The sequence below is a fragment of the Lissotriton vulgaris genome, unplaced genomic scaffold (assembly GCF_964263255.1).
Source record: "Lissotriton vulgaris unplaced genomic scaffold, aLisVul1.2 SCAFFOLD_959, whole genome shotgun sequence".
NCBI classification, from domain to species: domain Eukaryota; kingdom Metazoa; phylum Chordata; class Amphibia; order Caudata; family Salamandridae; genus Lissotriton; species Lissotriton vulgaris.
In genome coordinates, this window is record NW_028250762.1 from 248628 (window position 1) to 275330 (window position 26703).

The following is a 26703-nucleotide window of genomic DNA, read 5'->3' on the forward strand; positions in this document are numbered from 1 at the left end:
ACCCCTACTTGTTTCATGGGGCTTAAGATCATCCAGAGAGGCTTACAATAAGGTAAAAACTTTAGACGATGAGTACACCATTAGTACGGTAACTTCCCTCCTGAAAGCAATTCTGAGGTTTAGAAAGACCATTTAACTTGATTACCCTCGCAATGTGTAAAGGTCTGTTTATAAAGATTTAATAATCCTTTAAAAAAAAAAATGATGAATTTTTACCAAATCTTATTCCATTAATATTTTTATTTGTATAGTACAAATAGTGACTACATCATGAATATAATCGCTGTTTGTTTTTAATGTGATTTTATTTTTTATCTTGTATGCTTTTATGAATTTGTTCATTCAATTCGAATAAAGCTTGTTGAAATTGACTAACATATCCACCACTCAAATTACTTTCATGTTTCACCAAACTAATTCAACACTAATCCTTATGGGTTCCAGAGAAGTGTGCTACTCGCCAATACAGCTCTTCAAAAACCCATCAAGGGGTAGCAAACGCTATATAAATACAAACCTCTTTCCCTCTTCTATCCCGCAACCTGCCCTTCTCTATCTAAAAAACTGAATAACATATCCACCATTCAAATTACTTCGTATTTCACTATACTAATTTTCAACACAAATCCTTTATGGGTTCCGGAGTCGCGTCCTAATCACCAGAAAAGCGCTTCAACACCCATCAGGGGTAACAGGTGCTACATGAATGCAAACCTTTCTTTCCCTTTATCCTTTCGCTTGCCTTTTCACACCAAATAACTGACTAATATCCACCACCCATTTTACTTTCATACTTCACCCTACTAATTCAGCACTAATCCTTTATGGGTTTCTGGAGTAGCGTGCTTCAACACCCCATCAGGGTAACAAGCGCTATATAAATACAACATTTTTTTCCTCTCTTCTATCCTTCTGCTATCTTTCCGAATCCAAATAACTGACTAACCTATCCACCACTTAAAATTTACTTGCATGTTTCACTATACTAATTCAACACTAATCCTCGATGGGTCCCGGAGTAGCCTGCTACTCGCCGAAAAAGAGCTTGGACACCTCGTCTGGCGTAGTAAGCGCTATATAAGTGCAATTACAATGCAATAAACCGCATGTACATCAATAACTCTCTCACAAAGAACTATCTCAAGATCTAGTTTGATGCGTGGGAAATCAACATCATAACTATTACTAACAAATGAATCTCTCCATTTTGTTTCCTATAAGATTACAAACTAAACTATTGGCCCCACTGCTGAACTGGGTCTCTCAGTAGTATCAATTTGACTTTAACTACAATCAACATATGGGTTGGATGCTATTTCTAGGAGGTTATAAACATAGCTCGTAGGGTGCAGTGATCAGCTTTCGGTCACTGTGTCTACCTCAAAACCAGTACAAGGCTAGCCTAGAGTTTATGCTCTGTAGTTATTCCTGGGCTAGAAAGACCCTATTTCTCAAGACATACTTTAGAGCATGTACTGCTGCACCTAAATCTATTTAAAAACGTGTACACAGCAAACCTAAAGTGGAAAAAGACAACATTCACATTTCTGAATGCCATTGTCTAAAGATCGCCCAAATGGGCTTAGATTTGGCTCAGGTGGCAAAGTGGTACTCCTTATCCATGGTTTAAGGAAGAGACAAGGCAAAACATTTTTTTTAATGATGAAGACTAATTCTGGGAATACTGATCTAGGATATACTCTGGGTATTAGCTGACTCAGGCAGATGGAGCTCCAGATTCGTGTAAAACCTCCCCCAGTCAAGCATGTTTACCAGCGAAGTTAGAATGCTCTGTGTTCGTTTGCTAGCCTCTAAAAAAAGTTGTCTGTTATGTAATCACACAAAAAATCATTAACTCATTTTGTGCGCCTCACCAGCTGGACATCGAAAAGATGCATTGGATGGAACTCTTCCTTAATAAGGCAGGACTCCGACTATGAACAGATACAAATTTGTATTGAGTGGTAAGAATCCATAATTATTAGGAAGGGTACTTAAATGTATCGCCCTCGCTCTTTAAAACTTCATGGTGCATAATTTCTTCTTAGGGTGATGAACAAGGTAACCCTCTTGCCATATGACTAATGATATACATTACAGGTGTATATTCGAAGCACTGTGCGTGAGTAGGCGTTATAGCTGTAGTTGTTGATTTTGATCAGTTTCATTTTGCTCTAGAGGGAACTTACAGTTTGTCTTCCATATGAAACGTAAGGAATGGTGCATACTTAAACTAACATGTTTTAGTTTCTGTATCAGACGCTCAAGTTTTCATATCATTTTCTTTGCATTTGTGCTGAATAGAGTGCAGTTTGCTTACTGATCAAATGGATATTTTCGTGATGAATTTGTATTTCCGTTTTGGGTTTTGATAATAAAATTATAATAAGAATCATATTCCACAAGAATCTAGCTCTGAGTAACTTACTGTAACAATATATACAATAGTTACACTGTTTGTCACGTTAATTTTATTTAATTAACTTGTAATTTTACAATAGATTTGTAAATTGTAATCATATTTATTAACTATCAATAACTACTTTACTACCCTCTACAGTATATCTGGTTTAGAAATTTCTATAGGTCCAAGTGTCCCCACTGTACTAAACCCATCGATGCTGCTGCGAAGCGCAATTGCGTTGTAGCACGTCTAGCATTTATTAGCATATGTATATACCTTTGCAGTGAATGGAAATACCCAAATTATATGATGTAACAAGCCAAACAGAAAAGTTCAGTAACTTAGGCACTACATGAATTCTTGTTCCCAGTTGCCTTGAGAGATACTATCAGGAAAATCCCATGTACAAGCATAAAAAGGTAAATAAACAGTGACGTGTACACCAGCAGAGGATAGCTGAAACAGGCAGTAAGTTTTCTTTATATAAAAGGACAGATATACATGTTTTATGCAAAAGACTACTTTAAAATACAGGAGGCAAGTAAAATAAAGGATAGCAACTGACAATATTTCAAGTTCTTGACTGTACTGTAAAAGTGTTCACCTCAATGAAGTAAGAACCCATATGCCCTACACTGTTGTTCTAAATAGGTAATAGATGCTTTCACTTTGTGCCTACAACAATATATTTTGCCTTATAACTTCAACAAGCTGTTGCAGGAGGACAAAATGTCATACAACACCAACAACTAAATGGGTACAAAAAGCTAGAGAAATTTAGAGTTAAATAACAAAATAAAAGCAATACGGAGCATATGATTTAAACTTACCAGCAAAAATTTGTTCCATAAATCGAGGAATTTGAACCTTCCATTAAGTACTAAATTCCAGTAGGCAATGGCCATTTCTAAATCTGCAAAACATAAATGTATCGCGCAAACAAAATGCGTAAAACAAGAATTAAGAAGATAGTATGTTTAATTGTTTGATAACTTAACAGCTCAACTTGTGCGGTTAGCTTTCTATACTACTCTGCTAATGGAATAGCAAATGCATAATCCTGAATTAAAGCAAGTGAACATTGCAAAACAGGAATAGTTTAATTAAAAACAATCCATTAAGAACTCAGAGAGAAAAGCAAATATACAATGCCAAGAACAGTTTGGCATTAAATCTTCGATTTAGGAAACATACTAATGAATAACTTCTAGCTCATACTGTAACAGGGTCACTATACATTAACAGCAAGGAATAAGTGCTCATTGAGCAATATTTCATAACAGTGTTGGGTGTTCGAAAATCAATAGCATGTATATTAAGTGGAGGAAGAGCGATGTAAGGGTTCTGAAAGTTAAAGGTGTGATTAAAAGGTGGAATGCAACAAGGTGAATCTTGATATGTTTTTGAAGCACAGCGAAAAGAGAGAACATTCCATAGCCCAAGTGTGTAATTCAAGAAGGTCTGCAAGTTGTTTTTAAAACTATGGTTGCCTGCAGAGATTAAGTGTATTTGTTAGGTTGAGAGTTCACCTGTGTGAAAAAAGTAAATCCCATAAGATGCTTTAAAATGGAGCATCTGTACAACACAACATTTATGATTACAATAACCATTATTCAAAGTTCTGCTTCCATATTTGTATCTGAATGCTGCTTGAAAGATTAAGGTGGATTAAGGTAGATGTTGCTTAAATTAGAAATATGGCCGGTCTTTTGAGCAGCACGAATTTTTAGAAGTAGTGTATGCCTGTGCTACCGCATGCTCTGTACAAGAGGAGCACAAATTGGAATGTAATTTATTTATTTATTTATTCAAAGTTTTATATAGCGCGAACAAGATCCTTACAGATATCAGAGCGCTTCACAATGGCAAGGTAGGGGCAGTAGGAAAGAACAGAGGTAATGGGAGCAATGTAGTAGTCACTAACATGAAAGGATAATAATAAAACAAAATACATAAAACATATCAATATACAGTCAGGTGAACAGGTAATAAAACGGCACAAGTCATGGATCCCGTTACATAGGTGTTCAGGTAGACCTTGGGTGTGTGGCAGGCTTATAACAGTGTTCTAGTATAGAGAGCGCACTGAGTGAGGGCATCGGGAGGGTGAATCAGTGACCCAATGTGTCTCATATATTGGTCGGTAGGACGAAAGAAGCGTAGTATTGTCACCATCAGGTAGAGGTATAATGCCAAAGGACAATTCTTGCCTCCAATGAGTCAGTTAAAGGTTTTTAGCTGTGGCGGTTTCTTTTTGAGGGCGTCAGGCTACCGCCCCCTTTACTTTCATCCCCCAGACATGTCAAAAATGAAAGAAATCGTTAAGGGTAAAAAAATCATTTTTTTTCCAGGAAAATCACATGTACACACTTTGTCTTGCTGGGGTCCTAGGCTGCCACCTGATGCACAGTGACACTCACTGTGCTTTTTGTTGCAGTGATGCTGGCATTCACTAGAACTGCAGCCCAAAAGTCTAATGTATTTGCCGGGCTGACTATCAAGACAGGGGGTAGAGGCTCAAGACAGGAAGCAGAGAAATGGAGCCTGCGCAGTGTTATACACTGCGCGGTATGAGGGGTCTGCTTTCCGCACTGCAGTGAATGCAGTACGCCATTATGCTCGAATGATTAATTGACAGCCAGCGGACTCAGGCGTGGAGAGAAAGTGGCACAATCTCCTTTCCGTGGGTGGGTGCTGTAGGAATTCGGTCCAATAAATTCCCGGAAGAATGGGTCAAAGAAGATTTGGAGCAGTTTTACATACAGTGCCCCAGGGACTCAACAGGTGAGCGTGTTAGTGTTTTGTGACCGATGGGAAATGTAGTATTAAAGGGGCCACAGAGGCTTGTCCAGCCACTTCTGTGATACCGATAGCACCATCGCACATAAAGTTTTGGCGCTCTCTTAAGGGGACGTTCCCTCCTTAGCATGGGAGCCTAGCTAAGGGGAACCCTCTGTGCCTGCGTCATATGGTTGTGGGCACAGAGGCAGCAAGAAAGTGTACTGACTGAAAGGCCCTTAAAAAGGGGAGAAAGTTAGTCCATTGAACCTTCCAGCCCCACCTCCAAGAAGGTGCAGTCAGTGCACGTGCCTGCAAATGGAGGGACTCTGTCCTCCATATGATGTGTAGGAGAGATGCCTGCACTGTTGAAGACTGATCTGCTGCAAACAGCCGCTTAACCTTTCACTAGTGTTTAGTCTCAGGATAAGGGAGGCTGTGTCTGCCCTGAGATGGTGCATTTTCTGTAATAGGTGCACTGTACCAGATTGCAACCGACACCGCTCATTAAACTGTACTTCTGCCTCTGATGTGATACTTGTATAGAACAATGGTCCTTAGGGAGCAAGTATAAAGAACAAATACGATATAGACCTTGATGGGTACTATAAAGTTTTGATGCCTAGCCGTGCAACAAATTTTAATTTGCAAATGAAAATCAATTTGTGACAATGAAAGAGAGGACGATACAACGGGACGCAATCTTGCACCCGATAAAAGAGACAAAAGAACGAGCAAACATTAAGCATACAACAAAAAAGAGAGAACACAGGCAAAAACTTGAGCATTGAAAGCTTGAACATAGCATACAATGCAGCAAGCTAACGAACATAGTAACCGCGTTGATCATACACAATGGAGGACAATGGCACTATTTAGTATAGTAGGTCGACGACGTTTCGATCCCAGGCTCATAAATTAAAGGGATCATCATCAGGGCTAAAAAATGATTTGCCTGGAATTAACCACAATGCCTGTTGGGAAAAGAAACAGGAAGGAAAGAAAACAGGAAAACATGTGGAGTACATTTATGAAAAGGACATGGTTTCATCAATTCACAGCATGCCCATGCAACATAACTCTTTTATCGGGTGCAGGATTGCGTCCCGTTGTATCGTCCTCTCTTTCCTTGTCACAAATTGATTTTAATTTGCAAATTAAAATTTGTTGCCCGACTGGGCATCGAAACTTTATAGTACCCATTAAGGTCTATATCGTATTTGTTCTTTTTACTTGCTCCCTAAGGACTATTGTTCTATATATTAGTTGACATCCGGGGTCCTTAGTTACTCTTCGGGTTCCCTTGTTTGTTAAAAATAATCTGATGTGATACTGGCAGCACTTGATTCAGCTTTAGAATATCGTTTATGACCACGCTGTAAAAAATATAAGTGTTGAGTGGCGTAAACATATAGAGTACGACAGAGTGCAAGTAGACTTAAAATAAACATAAGACCTTTTTGAAAATGTCACAAACATTGAGAGGAAACCAGAAGAATTTGAATGTACGTTCGAAAAGATAATACACACTTGAGAAGACATTTTGTCACAAGAACAATCCTTTATAGCAATAAGAATATAAAATGGCTTTCCTGAAAAAAAAAGTGATATTCACCAGTCAATATGGCATTAAAAGTAAGATTACATTTTATTGTGCTCTATTTACATCATACGTAGTGTCAGGAAAGAAAAAGCAAGAGTATAATTTTTAAATCGTTTGCAGCAAATAAAAATTGACAATACATACCTAAACCTTTCTGACCTGGATTCTTTGCAAAGTTGAATGTAAACTGGTAAAAATCCTTGAACCTTCCCTGCTCTTTTAATTCCTGTTCCATTTTTGGAAGCTGTGCCTTTAATTTCTCTATGCTGTCACATCTGCATAAAAATCAAAATGGACATTTAAGTTGCTTTCGAGCACTACAGGAATACTCCCTGTACAATCTATGTGTGAAATAGAAGTACTCCAACTAGTGAGATCGTGAGAGTAATCGTTTATCAATTTACGGCATTTAAAACACATGGCATACTGAATGTTCCTATGAAAATACTATAAAATAGTGCCCAAACAAAGGCCTGAAAGAAAAAAAGTTTACAAGTGTTCACATGGAACTTATTTAGATTTTTTTTTATTTCGGCCACGGATTCTGTGTTGATTTAATCATAAGGGAAGTTAAATGAATAAATAGACATAAGTCAAATAAGACATGTCTGCCGTACAGTATTATAAAGAGAAAAAAACGTATTCTCAAAACGATAAGGTAGCCCAATTTTATCTTTCCATGACCTCAGTTCAGGAAAAATGGGTCATATATTTATTCAGATTATGTGTCAAGGAGAAGACAAATATGCAATAAAAAATATATATTCGACTCTGCACGTGATTTTTTACAACTCAGAAACAAATGAGATTAGTACTTTGAAGAATACAATTAGAGATAGAGAAACCCCAAGTTAAAGTAACCAGAACAAGACATATAGAAATATGGGACAATAAGTGACTTGAAATTTGAGAACAGGTTGTTAGTATATACAAGGATGACTGGATTCTCATTTCTTAATCTATTAAAGATCAACCTGATTGTTCTCTGGTGTTCTTGTTGTTAGACTATCCTATAATTGTGTCAACAACGTTCCAACCCTACTTGTGATGAGAGGGTCTCATCAGGACAGAGTTGACCTGGGGAATGCAAATTGCGTCGTTATTAAAAATCTCTCCAGAATAGATACAACTACAAATTATAGCTAAGGGGCTACTAAGATAGCAGTTAGTGGCTTACTAGAAGTGGATTGTTCTTCCCTTCTTGTGCACAGAGTTATAACTATACGTCAGGAGGTCCTGGATATTGATCCTCCCTCATGTAGTATGAATGCCTAAGGGGGAATGAGAGTATTGTTAAGGGTTATAATTATAAGGATTCCATTTCGAAACTTATCGTGTGATAATGTCCACAGCCCCTGATACATGTATGTAGTAAAGTTCATGTATGGAATCATTCCAAAGGAACCAGGATATTGGTTCTCCTTTTTTGTAAACCGTTGATGCCTTTGGAGAAGAGAGAGTACAATTGCTAGCATCACATCTGCTGATATACTTGCAGGCACAAGCAATTGTGTGAGTCTTATTGACTCACTGTAGGTAGTGTGTAGTCCCTCTTGGCTGCCCCATTTAATTTGCGTGGCTATCAGATGGAGAAATGGGTGTGGACTCTGGATCTTAGTGGCACCCGTACTCCTGTGATTCGTGCTATTTTCTGTTTAGCACATTAGTCCTCCAACCTTCCTCACATGATACGCGTGTACACGAGAGGAGGCATCAGACGGCGGTGATCGGCCACTAGACCGGTAGCCTGTTGGGATAGTGACAAGAAGAGAAGAACAGTCCACTTCTAAGTAAGCCACTGATTCCAATCTTAGTAGCCCCTTAGCTAGAATTATTATCTGTATCTATTCGGGAGAGAGTTCAATTAACAATGCAATTTGCAGTCCCCAGGTCAACGCTGTCCAGATGAGACCCTCTCATTCCAAGTAGGGTTGAAACGCCGTTAACATTATTATAGGATAGTCTAACAAGGAGAACACCAAGGAACAATCTGGCTGATCTTTCATGGATTAAGAAATTAGAATTCAGACATCCTTGTATATACCAATAACATGATCTCAAATTTTAAGTCACTTTGACACATATTTCTATATGTCTGGTTATGGTTACTTTTACTAGGGGTCTCTAATTCTATTCTTCAAGACACCACTACATTTTTTTCTGCGTCGTAAAAAACACATGTACAGAGTCAAATATATATTTTTTATTGCATACATTTCTTCTCCTAGATACATGATCTGTAATAAATGAATAAATATATATATGAACCAGTTTGGCTGAATTGAGGCCATGGAAACAATAATTGGGCTACTTTATTTTTGTTTTGAGAATACATTTTTTCTCTCTTTATAATACTGTATGGCAGACACGTCTTATTTAACTTTGTCTATCTTGCCTTTGATTAATTCAACACTGAATCACAATCTGTGACGAAATAAAACTGTTTCTAAATAGGTTCCATGTGAAAACTTGTAAGCTGTAACTTAATGCCCAATTCGCATGGGCGTACAGGGTTACTCTTGTTTTGTTTGAGAAACGGAAGGAAAAAAGGCCATAGCCACTAGATATTACAAGACAGGAGCGTTCTGAGCATGAAGCGGAGCCAATGATCGCTTTTGCTAAAGGTATTACATGACACCGGAAAAGACTTCAACAGAAGTTGAAGTAGTCTAGGCAATGCAAACCAACTTCTTCAGTCCAAAGTAACCATGCAAATTTACTGGCAGAGCTCCGTCAGGGAAGTGCAATGTCCTCTTGAAACAGATCAGGACCGTCAAAGGTAGTAGTGTAAACTCTATCAATCCCCTCTGTGAGGAATCAGGCCAGACATAAGACAAGATCCAGTTTTTCTAAAGCTGTAGTCATCTTAAGGAAAACAATGACCATCACCAAGCACAAATTCAATTTGCAGTTTCAGATGAAAGGAAGAAGCAGATGTCACTCAGTTTGCAATCATCAAAAAAGGAATAGTGAAAGTTTAACTAATCAAATCTTCTTCTTTACCATGCTCCTCAAACTTTAACATTCAGAATAATAAGAGATAGAAGGACAATCACACAGTTCAACTGGGTCTCAGCATTTTACAATTTTTGTTTTAACCACTCGCCATATTGGGCCCTCATGTGATAGCTTCTAGTGCGTCACAGGCCCATATTCTCCAACCACAGGCATTTAGGCTCTTACTTAACACTAAAGCAGATTTTTGCAAAAAACATGTTTCTCCTGAATTCAAGACAGCAAAAAAAGGTTCAGGAAACCTCAAACCAAGAACTAGCAAACCGGCTGCAAATAGTCAAAAGAAATAAGTAGGAGCACACACACATTCTTTAACACCTTCGCTGCTAAGGCAATTCCCGCTGTGTGCTGAGATATGCAGGATGCCATTATTCATGACGAGCTCAGCTCGTCATCAGCACACGACCAGTGTACTGCATGACGAGCTGAGCTCGTCATGAGCATCGAAGGGGTTAAAAAGCTCAGGTGTGAAATTAAAACGAAATACATTTCTGAATTGTAACAAGAAATTCCATTTTGATGCGAGCCAACTTTACATTTCACTACTTTAGCTGTAGAATATGAAACATTTGAGAAATACTCGAAAGGTTGGAACATAAGTGAAGGGACACTATGCTGTGTCTCTGACTAGGTGCCCTTGAAACAATATATCTTCAAACTTGGTGCCCTAATTTTCTCATCATGAAAGCACAACAAAGCAATGGTAAACGTAGTAAAGAAAATAGAAATCACATTAAGGTTTCACATTATTAGTCCACTACAATACCAAAGTAACTAATGAAGCAACTGACAGTTTTGAATGTTACAAAAGTAGTCACAATTATAAAGAACATGCTTTGAAGCATTTGTTCAAACTGTAAAAGTTGGGCATTGACTAAGATTTTCTTTTTTTTCACAAGTCAACAAGTAGTGCTGTATAGTATTTATTCATTCTTACTATGCCAACTATCTATTTTGATTAGATACTCACCCAAGCTCTGTCATTCCATCAAGGAATTCTTGCTTTGAGAACTCACATTGTGTTGCTGCCTTGAACTTCCAAGCAATAATAAGAACACTGACGCTAGCCGGATCAAGTGTCAAGTCGTCACAAAACTGTTGGATTCCATCTATTCCTATTTTATTCTCATCATGGGGATCTACAAAAAAACAGATAAACAGCACAATGACATTCTTTTTACAGCCGCTTGCATGAGGAGTATGAGTCAGAGTCAGGGCAGGTTTGCTGAACGCAACTGAGAAGGGGGGACCGAAAACCTGTACGCGAGTTACCATATTAATGGACAATCGGTGCAAAATACAAGAACACAACACAAAGATACCAGTGTATACATTTTAAAAAGATGCCTTAGAGGGTAACAAAGAAGAATTTGGTGAGTCAGTTGATAAGGGATTTTAAAATGTATTTTGCTAACAGCTTGTTGAAAATGAAGTACTGCCTTCTGCCATTAGGCTGTTAAGTGCTCTTCAACACATTATGGACTCATACCACAGGTGCCCACGTTTCATGTGCATTGGAGCATTCCTTGCGCCCCAAAATTCTCAACATGGGCCCATGTGGAGAATACCTGGGTTTTTACACAGATGGGCAGAAGGAGCACACATTAACCCCTGCCCTCAATCTACCCATTTAGTTCCAACTCCTCAAAATCCCAAAATGTCACCTTCCCACACAAACTTGGTAATAGGTGGGAGGAAATTCGGAGTAGTCAGGCATACATAGGGCTACCCATAATAAGCTCCTATTCTAGTTTCAATGAGGAAGAACATTAAATCATGCACAATAACAGTCCACAGAAGGTCATTAAATCGTGAATGCCACAGACCATCAGAAAATAACCAGTTCAGAGATCAATGGCAGTTTGTTCACAATTTCAAAGTAAAGGAACCTCGGGCAAATTAAGTAGTGTGGCAACATTCTGTCTCTTTATGTACGGGTTCTCAGAACACTTTTTGAAGAAAACATCTACACTTAAAAACCTATTCAGACATTAAAAGGCATTAACCTTGTTAACATTTTTTAAAAAGGCATTTTTAACAAACTAAAAGACTGAGAAAGACAAAATGCTGAACCTTTGAACAGCAGTTCATTTGTGGTGCCTGCTCTAGCGCCTAAGTCCAAATTGCAGTGTCTGTCACATGTATGGACTGATCTCCATGAAGATTCCATAACTAATTACAATATTATTGCTGTAATAGTAGTCTTTCCTTGAGTGTAATGTATTCTGGGCCAGCCTAGAAGAGCCTTATCTCAAGAGGGAAAAAAAGTTAAAAACATGGATATGTATATAATGCCATAAAACATTGTTTTTTTCTCCTGAAAATGTTAAAACCTAAACATATGTTGCCACTGTTACTATCATATTTTCCCTGAGGGTCCTTGAGGATTTGTGCCGTACAAAATTCTTCCAAAACAAATAAATACATGTGCATATTTATACGATCTAGAATTCACCATACAATAGACTGTCTGAAGTTACTAAGCCTGCAAAGATAGCACTATAGTTAAACAGTTATTACACTCTTTAGTTTTGTTGAGCAACAAAAAAGGGCTCTTTTTAAATACAGTATATGAAGGTACCTTTCCTCTGGAGAAGACGAATTTGAAAGGAAGACTAACCAGGAGACTGACTGATTACATGAAAATTTATATCTGAGAAAAAAGTGCATTCTTCATGGAACCCTCATCTTATGAGAACATATTACCAGCATTTCGCTAATCCAATGAGTTCAAGTAATAGAGCATGGAAAAAGAAAAACATTTTTTTACTTGAGCATTGGCGATGGTCTGACATATGCCGGAGGATTGTTAGAGGCATAAGCGTAAAAGAATGAAAGAGAACGATCTTTCACCATATTAATTAAAATGGCATTCCATTTCGTGGAGTAAACAAAGTCTCTACACCAGCTTTTTGCAGTCACAAAAAACTGGATATTAATGAAAGAATAATTAAGATATTTATGTGTTCTAAGAATAATCTTGTAAGGGCTGTTGGGATGGCATTCCATCATGTTCTCCTGACATCAGAGTGGAAAGGAGGACTGAGATGCTGTGCAAAGCTTCAATTTATTATCCTAGCAGTACTCTGACAGAGTACTCAGAGAACCCTAGGGTCAAGATTCAGAGTTCTCATGTGTAAACATGCATAGGGTGCGATGAAAATACAGGAAGCAACATAAACAAACAAACAATAGAGAACAGAGGCAGAGTTTCTACATGAAGGGCTTTAAGAAAAATAATTTCTTTTAAATGATTACTCAACTTCACCTGCATCCATTACAGCTCCCAAATACTGGATACTCTATACTAAAATGGAAGTAAATTATGTGGAGACGTAGTTTCTGAGAGTGGTGGTTGGTACTTGGAAATCTTGCATGACTTTCAGTAGCAGATGGCCTTTCGTAGCCAGTTATCCAAGAATAGATCTATGACAACCTGTCAAGGTGCAGCCACAACTGCTACACATTTCAAGAATGCTTTAGGCATATAGCTGACGGACTTCTCACTGGATGCAATGAACCTCGGAGATATTCTGTGTAGTCAGGTAAACTGCACACACATCAATGTTTTCCTGGTAGTACAGGTTACACACAAACTGTGCCTAACTGTATTCTCACAGGAGGGTGTACTTTTTCTAGAGCATGTACTCATAAGGCCTAGAGAACTAAATTCATAATGAAGATGCAAGCTAACAGATTGGGTGAGACCTTTATCTTCTTTTAGCAGCAAGTTAAAAGCAGTCAAGCTAAGAAAAATAACAAAAGTGCAACTGACAAGAAACTTCCATTCGGGTGCCCTGAAAACTATGTGAAGCTATTAACACTGCACGGTTCAAGTTGGGAGGCAGAATTGGTTATCTTTCGAATGCACCTCTGACAGAGGCATTGTTTGTGGTTCAGAGTGCAGATAAGAAAGGCCGCACAGAAGCTCCCTTACCCTGTACATAGAGAATCACTGGTGAGAAAACTATACAGAGAACCGGGTATTAAGGGAGAGGGAAAACGGGAGAAAGAAAGAATTAAAGAACGAAAGAGAAAAAAAGGAAAGTAGAAAAAGAACGAAAGAGAAAGAAAAATAGTTAAAAAGAAAGAAAAAGAAAAAAGAGAAAGAAAAAGAATTAAAGAGAACGAAAGAAAGAAAGAGTAAGAGAAAGAAAGAACAAAAAAGAACAAAAGAGAGTAAGAGTAAGAAAAAGAACAAAAGAACGAAAGAAAGCGAAAGAAAGAACGAAAGAGAAAAGGAGGGGGAAAGACGGGAGAGGGAGAAAGAGAAAAAGAAAAAGAAAAAGAGACAGAGAAAAAAAGAAAGAGGAAGAGAAAGAAAGAGAAACTCTCTGTAGATTGTAGTTTGTCTGGTTATCTGAACCTAAATCAGCTTTACTCGCCATACAGAAGAGTGAGAGACACTCATCCGTTCATCTTTTCTCCAAAGGGGGTGCGACAAGCATTATCCCATTGGGGTTTAAGGATATCTAACAGGGAGTGCCCTTCAAATTTGGAGGTTAAAAAAAAAATCATGAACCCATAATTATCCCATCAAGTGATTTTTCAAAAAGTCTAAATCAAACATTCACCTTACAGATGGTAAACAAGCATTTACAATGCAACGGTCTCGCCTTCGCAAAAGTTAGAGCTATTGGGATTGTAAATGGCAAATTTAGTATTTATGTTTTGGTTTTGAAAACAGATAGATGGCATTGTCATTTACAATGCCAATAGCTTAATCTCTCGCAAATGCCACACAAAAACACACAGACCCACACACAGACCCACACAGCCCCCGCCACACACAGACCCACACACAGACCCACACAGAGCCCCCGCCACACACAGACCCACACACAGACCCACACAGAGCCCACACACACACACACACAGAGCCCCACACACACACACACAGAGCCCCACACACACACACAGAGCCCCACACACACACACAGAGCCCCACACACACACACAGAGCCCCACACACACACACAGAGCCCCACACACACACACAGAGCCCCACACACAGAGCCCCACACACAGAGCCCCACACACAGAGCCCCACACACAGAGCCACACACACACACACAGACCCCCCCCACACACACACCCCCCCCACACACACACACACAGAGCCACACACACAGAGCAACACACAGAGCCACACACACACACACAGAGCCGCACACACACACACAGCCACACACACACACACACAGCCACACACACACACACACAGCCACACACACACACACAGCCACACACACACACACACAGCCACACAAACAGAGCCACACACACACACACATACAGCCACACACACATACAGCCACACACACATACAGCCACACACACATACAGCCACACACACATACAGCCACACACACATACAGCCACACACACATACAGCCACACACACATACAGCCACACACACATACAGCCACACACACATACAGCCACACACACACACTTACAGCCTGCGAGAGAAGTGCTCATAGAGAGAGGGACAGCTGGATGTGCACGTGTGATTAGAAAGATGCTTACCCCAATTGCACTTTCCAAACTCGACATGTTATGTACAAAATGCCACATAATTTTAAAATCGGTGCTAGGACAGGGACGCAAAGGATACTTCAAACCTTTCTTATTGTAACTAAACAAAAGGGGTCACATTTACTGTCCAACATAGACATTCTGGGTTTTACAGAGACGCTCCTGACATCAATTGCATCCCTAATCTGGCACCCACTTCTGCAATTAGGGTCTGCAAAGAAGACCCCCAAAGACCAAGCTTTCCCTCACAACCTACAGCGCCAGAGCTTCTTGGGTGAATAAATAAGGCCAGACGGCTCCTGGTCAATTAGGCCAGAAAAGGAGGGGCGGGCTGTGACCGACAGAGTGTGAGTGACTCGAACTCTGCCTAAACTGTGGACTTTGAAACTGCCAGGCAGAGTCTTGGCTGCCGCACTTGGCTAAACCGTGTGAGTTTGGGCCCCGCTCTTAAAAGACCATGGCTCGGTTGCCTCGTGCATGAAAAGTGGGAACATAAAAACAGGCACATGCCCCGACATCCAACCCCTTATTATACTGAAATCAAGTTCCTTCACTTATGCTGATTCTGGTAACCGTCTGCCCGCTGTAGCCCCTTCTTCGAAAAGGAAAGCAAGACACTAGCACATGACTTGCTGATCGCCAGATGCTCGCGTCACTTCAACTCGAGGGGTCCCTGTTTTACCCGAGGCCAGCTGTAAACTCTCACCAGAGCTCGAGCTGCAGGCTACTACGGCTAGCTAAAGTGTTCATTTTGTCCCCGGACCTTTCTCACATTTAGAAGGCAAATGTTCCCCCTGGAGCATTTGTTCTTATGCAAAAAATAAAACGCCAATGGACCACATACCTGCCACTCGGACTCTGAGAAGAGGTTGACGGGTGGGCTGACGGCTGGGGTCTTTGAGGGCAACAAACATTTGCCACAAAAAAAGCAGAGTGGGAAATCAGGCAATAAATCTATCTCTGTAAATACTTGTGTCAGTAGCTGGTTTACTTGAGTTTTTCTGGCTCGTCTTTGTTATCCAGCCTCTCAAGGGTCCTCTACGACTAAACAAGCCGGTATTTATTTTATTTACTTCTGCCCAGAGCTTGGTAGATTGGAAAATTAAAACCGCGGAATCTTCAAGTTTCAAACATATTTATTCATGGCAGAAAAATAATATGCAAAGATATTTACAAAACAATCATAAAAAATATTGAATGCATTTAGACACCGGATCTATTTGCATTTTTTTTTATACACGGATAAATAAATAAATAAAAATGATTTCACTTTGTATCTGTTCTTCCAGAGGGGAAAAAAAAGTGTATCACCGGACAAGTCACTAAAAGACAAGACAAGAAACAAAATAGTGCATCTGTAGAGGTTTTCGGTTTCCTGTCCGGAAGCAATGCGAATCCTCGGTACCGCCATATGTTTTTTTTCTTATTTCTACTTCTCGGGTGGCTTTTTGGTAGGCACGGCTGTGTGGAATGTTTGCATGCTAAAGTACAGTTTTTTTTATTAAAAAAAAAATATAGACGATTCCAACATTTTTCGTCAATAAGGATGTTCCGGCAGAGTGGAGAGTGGACAGTTCGACAGTGAGTGAAGGCTCACACTCAGCTCAGAGAGGTACCGAGTTGAGAGGTCACAGTTCTGCCCCTCTCCTTGGGGGTGCAGCTTGGCGCCTGGTATGAGACTCAGGGCTACAGTTCGGCTCTCGCTGAGAGGCCAAAGTTCGGCACTCGCTGAGAGGCCACAGCTCGGCCTCTGCTCACAGTCCACTATCTCTGGTCACCCACGCTCTTGATTAAGTGCTCCCACAACAGAACCCTCGGTCACTTAGCGTGTCCCGGAGCCCCGGAGTGTCCTGCTTGCCCCGGAGTGTCCCGCTCTGCCTCCTCCCAGCCCCGGTCCTGATGCACATTGTCAGATGCCGGCCACGCTGGAATCAATGCAATCTGCGCATGTTTCTTGTGGGAGGATGTATTTTGAACCTTTCAACTCAATAGTCAGGACGTTGCACTCAATTCTCCTGTCACGCAAATTAACCATTTTTCTCACAAATAAACTTAGTCATTTCTGAAACCAAGAGTTTCGCTGAGGAAGGCTGTCTCAGGTATTTTGGTGTCAACGGGCTCCTAAATTTCCCCCGACGTCAGCGCCCCTTGTTAGCCCTGCCTGCTGTCAGGCCCCCTTATCCATATGGTTCCTCCTGCATCCATGGCGACGCGTGACTTTTTCAACCATTAGTTAGTAGGATTGGGGAACCTCAAATGTAACCCAACCTGTCGTTGCTATTTGTTTAGGTCGGGGTTGTTTTTTTTTTTTACCCGACGATGCTCCCTGCTTGCCCTGGCTGACACGTACATACACATTCCATACGTGGCCTGTAGACCGAGACTGCAGCCGGGTAGCTGGAATCCCGCCAGCGATACACCGGCTCAGAGCAGGCAGAAGTGTGAGAGGGAATGGGGTGGTTTAAAGTGTCTTCCTACTATTTTTCATTTGTTCATGCACTGCCCTATGCGTTTAATGTGTGGTGTTTACGGGAGGTGTAGGGTGTGTGATGGTGTACCGTGCATGAGCGTGTACCGGGAGGTAGTGTCTCTGTATGTTTGTGTGCGCAGTGTTTGTAGTGGTCATCTGTGTATGTGGGGGTACTGGGAGAGGACTGCAAGTCCTGCCGGCCTCCACAACGCCTCCTGTTCCAGCTCCTGTGTGTTGTTTGTGTTTGTCTGTTGTACAGCACCACAAACACGCTAAGTGTCTCGAGGCATAAACAACCATCTCTGGCTGGAGACAATGTTTTTTTTATTACTGTAAATGTAAAGTGGGCTGATACCGTCACTAGATAGACTGTTCCAGGAATACTCTAAATGTCCCTGTGTTGTGTAATAAATAATAGTATGTCAAACACATCAGTTTATACACGGCTCTTCGCAGTCAGCGGGATCTCAGCGCCTTTGCCAGTTCTTACACAAGTGTCAGGTTTTGGGCCGGACACATTCAGGTGTGAGCGTTGTACATGAGGCCGCAGCACAACCGGGTGAAGTGTGTCAGGCCTTGGGCTGTCTAGCACCTGAGTGCCGCTTTAAGCCCCGTCCTTTTCAGACTGGGGTCGTGTTTTTTGTTGAGTGAATGATGACGTCAAGGATAGAAAGGACAGCAAAAAACACGCCCCTCAATCCAAAACGGACAGGGCTTAAAGTGACAGACAAAGCTCTTCTCCAATGGCTGGCTGCCGTATAGGAAGCCAGCCAATGGAGAAGAGCTAGCTCGTTTACCTCCGTACTAGAAAATATAAAATCTCGCCAGCGAGACTTACCCGAGACCTAAAAAGGGGTATGAAGAACTTAGGCAAGACAACTGGGAAATGAAAAAAAAGGAAGAGGAAATTGGGAGTGTACAAGGGAAAAACACTGTCAATATGTTGCTTTCTCGAAGTATAATCTGACTCATGAACATAAATGAGCTCTTCTTTGATTATGTTCTCTGCAAAATGTACCTTCTCTTTGCACATCCTCTGTTACTAGTGTCTTTTGCATAGAACGTCATCTTCTTCCGTTTAATCATAATTCGTTAACCCTTTCGGTGCTATGAAATTGCTGGAGATGTCCAAAGCACTGGTGTTCTGGTGCTAAGGATGTGTCCTGCATGTCCAAGCACCAACCCACATGGGAAGATCTGACGTTTCCCCTGCACGTGCCCCTAGCCACATGATCTCATGATGGATGACAGTAGAAGCCCTTTTGCTGCCCCCCCAATAACTCCCCAGATGATCTGATGACTTCAGACCATGTCTGGCGCTAGTGGGTAATCGTTTTTATCGGGACCAGTGAAGGGACACTGGGTGGTTGGAATTTTGTGGATCCCTGCATATTATGGAAGTTTACGTCACAAAAATACAAGGAAAATGTGTGAGACATGGGTGAATGCTGCTGGTAGGAAATTTGTGGCTCCCCAAAGATGTTTTGCTCACAGAAATGAGTATAAAATGTGGGTTTTTAGCCAAAGTTTGAGGTTTGCAAGGGCTTCTCAATAAATACACCCATACAAGTCACTCCACCACATTAAGAACATTTGCAGGTTTGCTAGGTTTCCCAAGGCACCGCCTGAGCTAAGGCCCAAAATTCACAGCTACCCACAATGGAAAAAAAGATCAGCTTTCAGTTAAAGAATGTAATGTGCCCATGTTCCCTTTTGGACCCTTTCTTGTCACGGGCACTAAGCCTACCCAAACAAGTGAGGGACCATTTTTATTGGGAGACGTGGGAACACAAAATAGTTGAACATTTGTTATTACAAATTGGATTTCCCTTTATTTGTGCCTTCCAAATGTAAGCCAGTGTGCTAATACGTGTACCAAGAAATTCTAGAATGTACAAATAACCACTGCTCCTTAACTTAGCACCTGGTGTACATTTCATGAATACATAGGTTTCCTTCATATGCATTTTTCACTCTTTTTAATTTGCTATATGAATTGCTGAATACTCCGTACACAATGAAAATTGATTGTAGGGTGGCGCTCAATTGTTGGATTTGGGTACCTGGGTTCCTGATGAACCTACAAACTCTATCTATCCCCATAACTAGAAGAGTCTAGTGGACCCAACAGTATTTTTATTTTGTAAAGGGATGTTATTTTTGTATTTGTAGGCTCTGTTGCGGTATGTGGTGGAACTCACTGTTCAGGCGGAAAGAGACACCTGCACCCAGCTGACCCGCGCAGCGCTGTAAAGGTGCTGATCACTTCACGCAGAACGTTATTTTTGTATTTGGAGGCTCCGTTGCGGTCTGTGGTGGAGAGGGACTACCTGTTCAGGCGGAAGGAGGAGCCTGCACCCAGCTGATCCATGCCTTGCTGTAAAGGCGCTGATCACTTCTCGCTGCACAGGCCGCGCCCGGGCTAAGGGCGGGCGCATCCATGCCCGGAGGAGGCTGAGCTGTGCCCCCCCCTCTTGGTTTTCTGTTTTTTTGGGACCTAGGGTATTGGCCATTGGTCGCCGTTTATCATTGACATCCCCTAAAACGACTGAGAGCAGGAGCTCCTTTAGCATTGATTGGGAAAGCCACATCAGAATTAGGATCATCACCTTGAGGATCTTGGTCTTGGGCTCATTATAGGCATTCCTGCGGAGGTAAGAGCCCTTTTAGGTCAAGCCTAGCGAAGCGCCCATGCGCTGCTCTAGGAGAGGGCCTCTTGGAATAACTCCAGACTTTCGCTAAACAGTGCGTGTTTCTTTTTATTTTCCACACATTCTATTGGCCTTTGCGTGTGGCTTTCAAAAATGAAAGCACGCAATTGGCCAAAGGCGGGTGCATGTATCACCTTTTCTGTAAAGGTTCACTCCCATTGCCTTTGGGTGTCGGGAGCGAGCAGCGACGCGCAGTGTGCAAGCTGCATTCCTGGATCATGTTACTCTTTAACTCAGCGCGGTTGCTTAAACTTTTGGGGCCGCGCTTGTTTTCAGTTCCATAAACAAACATGGGGGTATCTCAGCGCCTTTCTTCTCTGGCGCCGCCTCTCTACCCTATATACTCGCAGGAACATGCTTGTTACATTCCGTGCGCCATGCGCGCTTTCAATTTGCTGACTTTTGCATTGTTTGGTCGCCCGATCGTGTGCCTGTATTTAGTTAATTGCTTTTCCTACTCAGCTCCGTGCTTTCAGATCAACCGAAACCGGGCAATGGTGCTGGAAGAAGGCTCAGGGTCAGCCCCCACCCCTCCTCATCGCACTATGTACTAAAACTAGTTTTTCCATGAAGTGAATGAAGGTGCTTTGAAGGCTGACTGGAATCTTTAAGTACACATGTGAGCAGATGGTTTAAATGCTCTATGAGGGCAGGTCTAAAACATAAGAGCACACGTATCCTCGATGGCTTCCATCAATGAATGGCACTGCACTCACATGAAAGTCCGTTCTGTGCGTCGGTGGATAAATGCACTATTTTCACCCTTCTCTGCTTTAATAAACACAAATGGAGTTTCTTTGTTGCGAACGCTTGTTAATCTCAACACAGCCACGCCGAACATGACTATATTTTAAAATAAATGTGTTTTATAAGCTCCACATGCGTTCATCGTGTTGAACTCCATCTTGGCTTCTCTGTACACAGTGTTAGAGTCAACGTACTCAGTCGTGGCGACATGGCACACGCGTTACTTCCAGGTATTTATTTACACGTATGCTTCCAAGCCCGTCTGCTTGTTTGATCTAGTGTATTGACTACCCGGACTTTAATTACGGAGCTTCCATTCTTAATAAAGGAACGACCTGTGTTTAGCAGAACAAGCCCGGGGCTGCTGCATTCGTCGAGGAGTCCTGGCCACCACTCATCCTCCGTGTGCCCAGTATTAGGGATCTTGACTGCAGCTTGGAAAACGCAACAGTATCTCCCCAAAAACTACTGTTTTATGTTGCCACTGCTCCCTCTCTGCTGTTGACATACCTCCTGTCGCACGTCAGTCACATCTTGTATTTAGCACCATCATCGGAAAACACTGGTTACCTTAAGATGTCGCAGTGAGATACCACAGCAGAGATAAAGGGTTTGTCTAGTGTCTGACTTGCACAAACACAAAATCTGAGATTAGTCAAAACTTTTCTGCTTTAACAAATTATGGGATCCTAGGGAAATATTTGATTTCACTTTTTCTTCATTACCGTTTATTAGAACACTGCTCCTAATGTAACGAGCTTCCACAGGTTCCAATTTTGGATTGATATAACCTTACAAATATTTCAGAAATTAAGCTATATTGAATCATAAAAGATCATGTGCTGTAACGCTACACACGTATAAGGTCCCAAAAGTGAGACCTATTGGCTATGCCAATGCGTGTTTTACTTGTTTCAGGAGTATTCTGGGCTCTGTGTGTGAACTGGTGGGAGCAGCGGCCTGAGCCTTCTTATCTTCCTTCTTGCCTATCAGTTATCTCTCGGTGCTGCTGTATACAGCCCCTCTGATTTATTGCCATCCTAGTGGCCATTTCATCTTTTGGAACTACTTAATTCTTAACTGCATAGTTGTTAAGACTCAGTTGGGCCATTTTTCAGGGTTGCCTGGGTTGCTATTATGGGGAGAAGTAGGCCTGTGGGATCCCCTTCTAAGGAGCCTGTGAACACCGTGTCTACTATGGACACTTTTTTGCAATGAGCTGTAGGGGTCCTGGATAAGGAAATTGAGCTGGCTACTCGTCGACTATCCCAATATACCTCTCCCCAGTCAGAGTTCCCCTACGCCTAGCATCCCTGGAACAAGTTTCCCCTGCGGGCCCTGCAGATGTGGCACCGGCCTAGATTGAGGGTGCTAGCCTGCGTTCCCAGACCCGTTTTCAACAGGACAGCACTCAGTTATCAGCACCACAGACAGTGTACGTAGCCCCAGGGGTTGGCTCTGGAGTGAGGAAGGGAGTAAGAGCAAAGAGGAAGTGCCCTTTGATAGAGGGTCATGCGAAGCATGGGAAGAACATTGGTTCACAACCTAATCCCATAGATTCCTCAGCAGAGCCCAGCCTGGGCATGATGGTTTTACTAAACGCTCTTAATGTAGGCTTGCTATATGCCCTGAATCTTAAACTAGAACACTCTTTACACCACCTTTCTGCGACTGAGAACGATCTGAACAAGCTGACCACTTTACTGCAAGGTGACCTAACAGTCCCTCCTAGCACTTGCTGCCACGTGCCGGAGCTTGGCTCCAAGCTCTTACCTAAGCCTGTGTCTGAGGTGGTAAACTCAGCGTATGTGCCATCTAGTGCCTTCGGCATGTTCATCTACATTGACTCCATCACTGAACAGGACATTAACATGGACACTGGCAGTTACTCAAAATGTTGGGGATCCCTCACATCTCAGGTGCAAAGGAAGACTTTGACCTACTGAAGAACAAAGTTGTACTTTGGGGTAAACTTAAACATTGCCTTAGGGTCGTGGGTAAAAAGCCATATCATCATGCTGCGTAGAACATCATGGGTGGATAGTGCAAGAAAGACTGGGATGGAGAATGTGTTATTATTCATTTTAACAGCCGTTTGGTGGTAAATAGCATCTTAAGTACAAACGCGCAACTCAATCACAGGGGTCGTATCTCGCCCATTGTGGTACTTCCACTGGGTTATTTTTACAGGCTTATGATCCACCCATTGCTTTCACTTGGAAATACTCAGAGTTGGTGGTCAACAACTGTGGTTTACAGGAGCCAGCAGAAGGGAATTCCAGGTATAAGTACATTGAACATGTTTGCACCCCTGAGTTCATTAGAATGTTGCGATTGACTGGGTGTCAGTCTACCCACGTCAGATGTCCCTTCATTACAGTGTTTGGTTGGGCCTTTAGGTTCGGGTTATCAAGACTGTAAGGGGTGCAAGTTTATTTCATAGAATATTGCAGGGCTTTGTGAGAAAGTTTGATGATCCAGATTGGGTGCTTTTTGTAAGAGGCTTTGGTGCGATATGCCACCAGGAGACATGGGCTGATAAAAATAGATTTCATTTGAAAAGTTATAAAACTCTCTTTGTGCCAGCTACACCCTCTATCTCAGGAAGAGCCAAGGGGGGTCTTTAGCAGCCCTAGGCAGCTCTGTTATGCTGCCCCACATTTCTCCTACTTTACAGGTGATATCATTATCTAGCGGGACGAGCAGGCTATTGTTTAAATTGTTTTACGAGATAGCCTGCTCGATGGAAGCATGTGATATTACACTATTGGGTTCTTTACTGAGGAACATGACCCAGAGCAAGAAGTACTGTTCTGATGACCTTATTGTATGAGATTTCAATGTTTATATGTGTGAGAATCTCAGGTTGGGGGGTGTTAAAGATATGGGATGTGTGCGCCATTCCCGCCAGCACATGGAACATACCTTTCAGGGCTCTATACTCAATGCTATTTTGCATGAGTTTGACCGAATGTCTGCTATGAACCAGTTCCCCCCGGACAAAACAGAAGTCACACCCTCTCCCTTTTCTGGGACTCTTATTGATTTTTTTCTTGTATCTAAGCCTTTTTATTTTTCTATTTCCGACTTCTTCATCAAGGTAAACATCCACAGTGATCATAACCCGGTGTGTTTCTCGCCCGGATGGCCCTGGGTTGCAAAGCTAATTAAGGATGGAGCAAGGGGCTTCTGCAAACTGTGGAAGGGGGGAGAAGACACATGTGGGGTCAGATTGTACCAGACCAGTTCTATGAGTCCTTGTTACCCCAGTGAAATAGGGAGTTTGTAATCTGCCAAGATAGCACAACAAACCCATCAGACATCTTGGAGGCTTTCAGAAGCATGTCTGGAGCCATAGTCAACCAGCAGGTATTCGTCTCGTATAGGCCTGTGGTGGTTTGACTCAAGAGTGTCCAGGAGACTGAAGGAGGTCAAGAGTATCACACCAAGAGACCCCTTGGCCATCAAGAAAGCATAGATATTACAAGGCCGCCCTGGCAAAGCGCATGTCCGCCCTGAAAGAGGAGGCTTGGTGAGAACTGTTGGAGGCTAGCACCTTGGGTAACAGCTCCAAGTTCTGGAGCATTATCAATAGTCCTTTTTTGGCAGGCGAAAGTGCCAATGTACTGGACGCCCACATCACTCAGGATGACTGGGTAAGCCATTTTGAGGGCATGTTTCCTTCTGATCCAACCTCAACGGGAAGCCAAGAAAACTGCAGTGGGCAAATCTGAGGTCATATTTACAGTGCAAGAGGAACGGGTATTTTGGAACGGTCTAAAAACAAGGCCTGTGGTCCTGATGGCATCCCGACAGACCTTAATATTTTGAATGTGGACATCTGAGTACCTGTACTTACGACTTATCAACGCCTTGGTCAAGATTGGCCGCCCAGACAATTGGGCCCTATCCACCATTGTTCCTGTCTTCAAAAAGGGAGCACTCATTGCTATAGCCCATCTCTCTCTTGGATTCTGTGGTAAAGGTGGTGGGTCGCATGGTATTAGACAGGCTTGTGAGTTGGGCAGATGATATCATCCTGGCTGCGGCTCAATACAGTTTTCTCTCTGGTTGTTCAACTGTGGACCAATGTTTAAACTTATAAATGGTCTGAACAAATATACCGTTGGCCGCTCTGGCACCAACTACCTGGCTTTTATGGATCTGTTTTCCGTGTTAGACCAATTTAACAGACCCAAGTTATGGTAGATGATGCTTTCTACTGGTATTGATTATGACATTGTCCTGTTTTTAAGGGATCTCCACAGTGATACTAAAGCTGTAGTCCATTACTCTAAAGGTCTTAAAGTGCCCTATGAGTTCTCCATCCCGAGAGGGGGTGCGTCAATGGAGCATCTTAGCTCATTTCCTCTTTAAATTGTGTATCAACAATTTTGAGCAGGTCCTTTTGAATCTAAAAATGAACTGTCCTCAGGTAGGTAAGCGTAGAATGCCGGTCCTCCTGTATACAGATGAGGCTGTCCTCATGGCGAGGACAGTGAGGGGTCTACAACTTTTGCTGAATTCCTCTGTACATTTCATGGAGAACTTGGACTTGTTGGTTAAATCATAGTAAACAGTTTGTAATGCTGGTCGGCCCTAGACCAGCTAAGCTACATCCATTTAGGGGGTAGGGACTAGGTTGATCCCCAAGACTGACGTTTTTCTCCTTATCTAGTGCTCGATGATGCCCGAGCTGGCATTCTTTGACAAGCCAAAAGAAAGGGTATTTGGCTAGAGCAATCGCCGCTGTTTTTTATTTCACATCTAGGCTGGGAGGTAGACCGATCGGGGCACTCTTGCAGATCTATAGAGGCAAATATATCTTTAAGGTTATCTATGGGAGTGAGATATCTATGGGAGTGAGATCTGTGGTTATATGGGGCAAGAGACACTGTAAATTGCCACAAATACTATTTCGAGACGGGTACTCTGCTTACCGCAGAGCATCCCGTCTTTTGCAGAGCATGAAGAATTTGGGATGACCTTCCTCTCAGATGTGATGGCTTTTCGTCCCTTAGCATTGTGGATGTAAATTTGGGAATAAGAAGGAAAATGCCCATAGTTTGGCTATTTTAAGGGAGTGCATTTGCCTTGACCATGTTAACCATCTTTGTTGGCTTACGTATGTTAGAGAATGAGGAGCCCTAATAAGGGCGAAACCGGTCCCGAGTTGTTTGTGCTCTGGCTCAGGGAAGACCTGGTTTGGCTGTTCGAGCTGGACTGTTCCCATGAGGAGCAGGGTCAAGACTGATTTACATATGTCTTGGTCCAAACTGAAGTTGCCTTCAGTTTGGACCAAGTTGCCTGGTGTTCGATAAATGATGGGATTGGGATGCGGCCAAAAGAGACTGCCAGTGGCGGAGACCAATTCAATATTTCCATCCATCAAATTGTTGTTTTTGCCAAACTGTGATTTTTGTGCAATAATATGCT

At 42.0% G+C, this 26703-nt stretch overlaps 1 protein-coding gene across 1 annotated transcript in view; it reads right to left on the bottom strand.

Annotated features, from left to right (window-relative positions):
* DCUN1D1 (defective in cullin neddylation 1 domain containing 1) overlaps positions 1-26703 on the bottom strand; it is a 126610-nt gene that overhangs the window by 47331 nt on the left and 52576 nt on the right. The window contains exons 3-5 of the mRNA XM_086950651.1: positions 10771-10939; positions 6930-7060; positions 3235-3317 (exon numbers count right to left, since the gene is read on the bottom strand). Of these exons, the coding sequence (XP_086806777.1) occupies positions 3235-3317; positions 6930-7060; positions 10771-10939 (383 nt within the window). The remainder of the gene's footprint in view (positions 1-3234; positions 3318-6929; positions 7061-10770; positions 10940-26703) is intronic.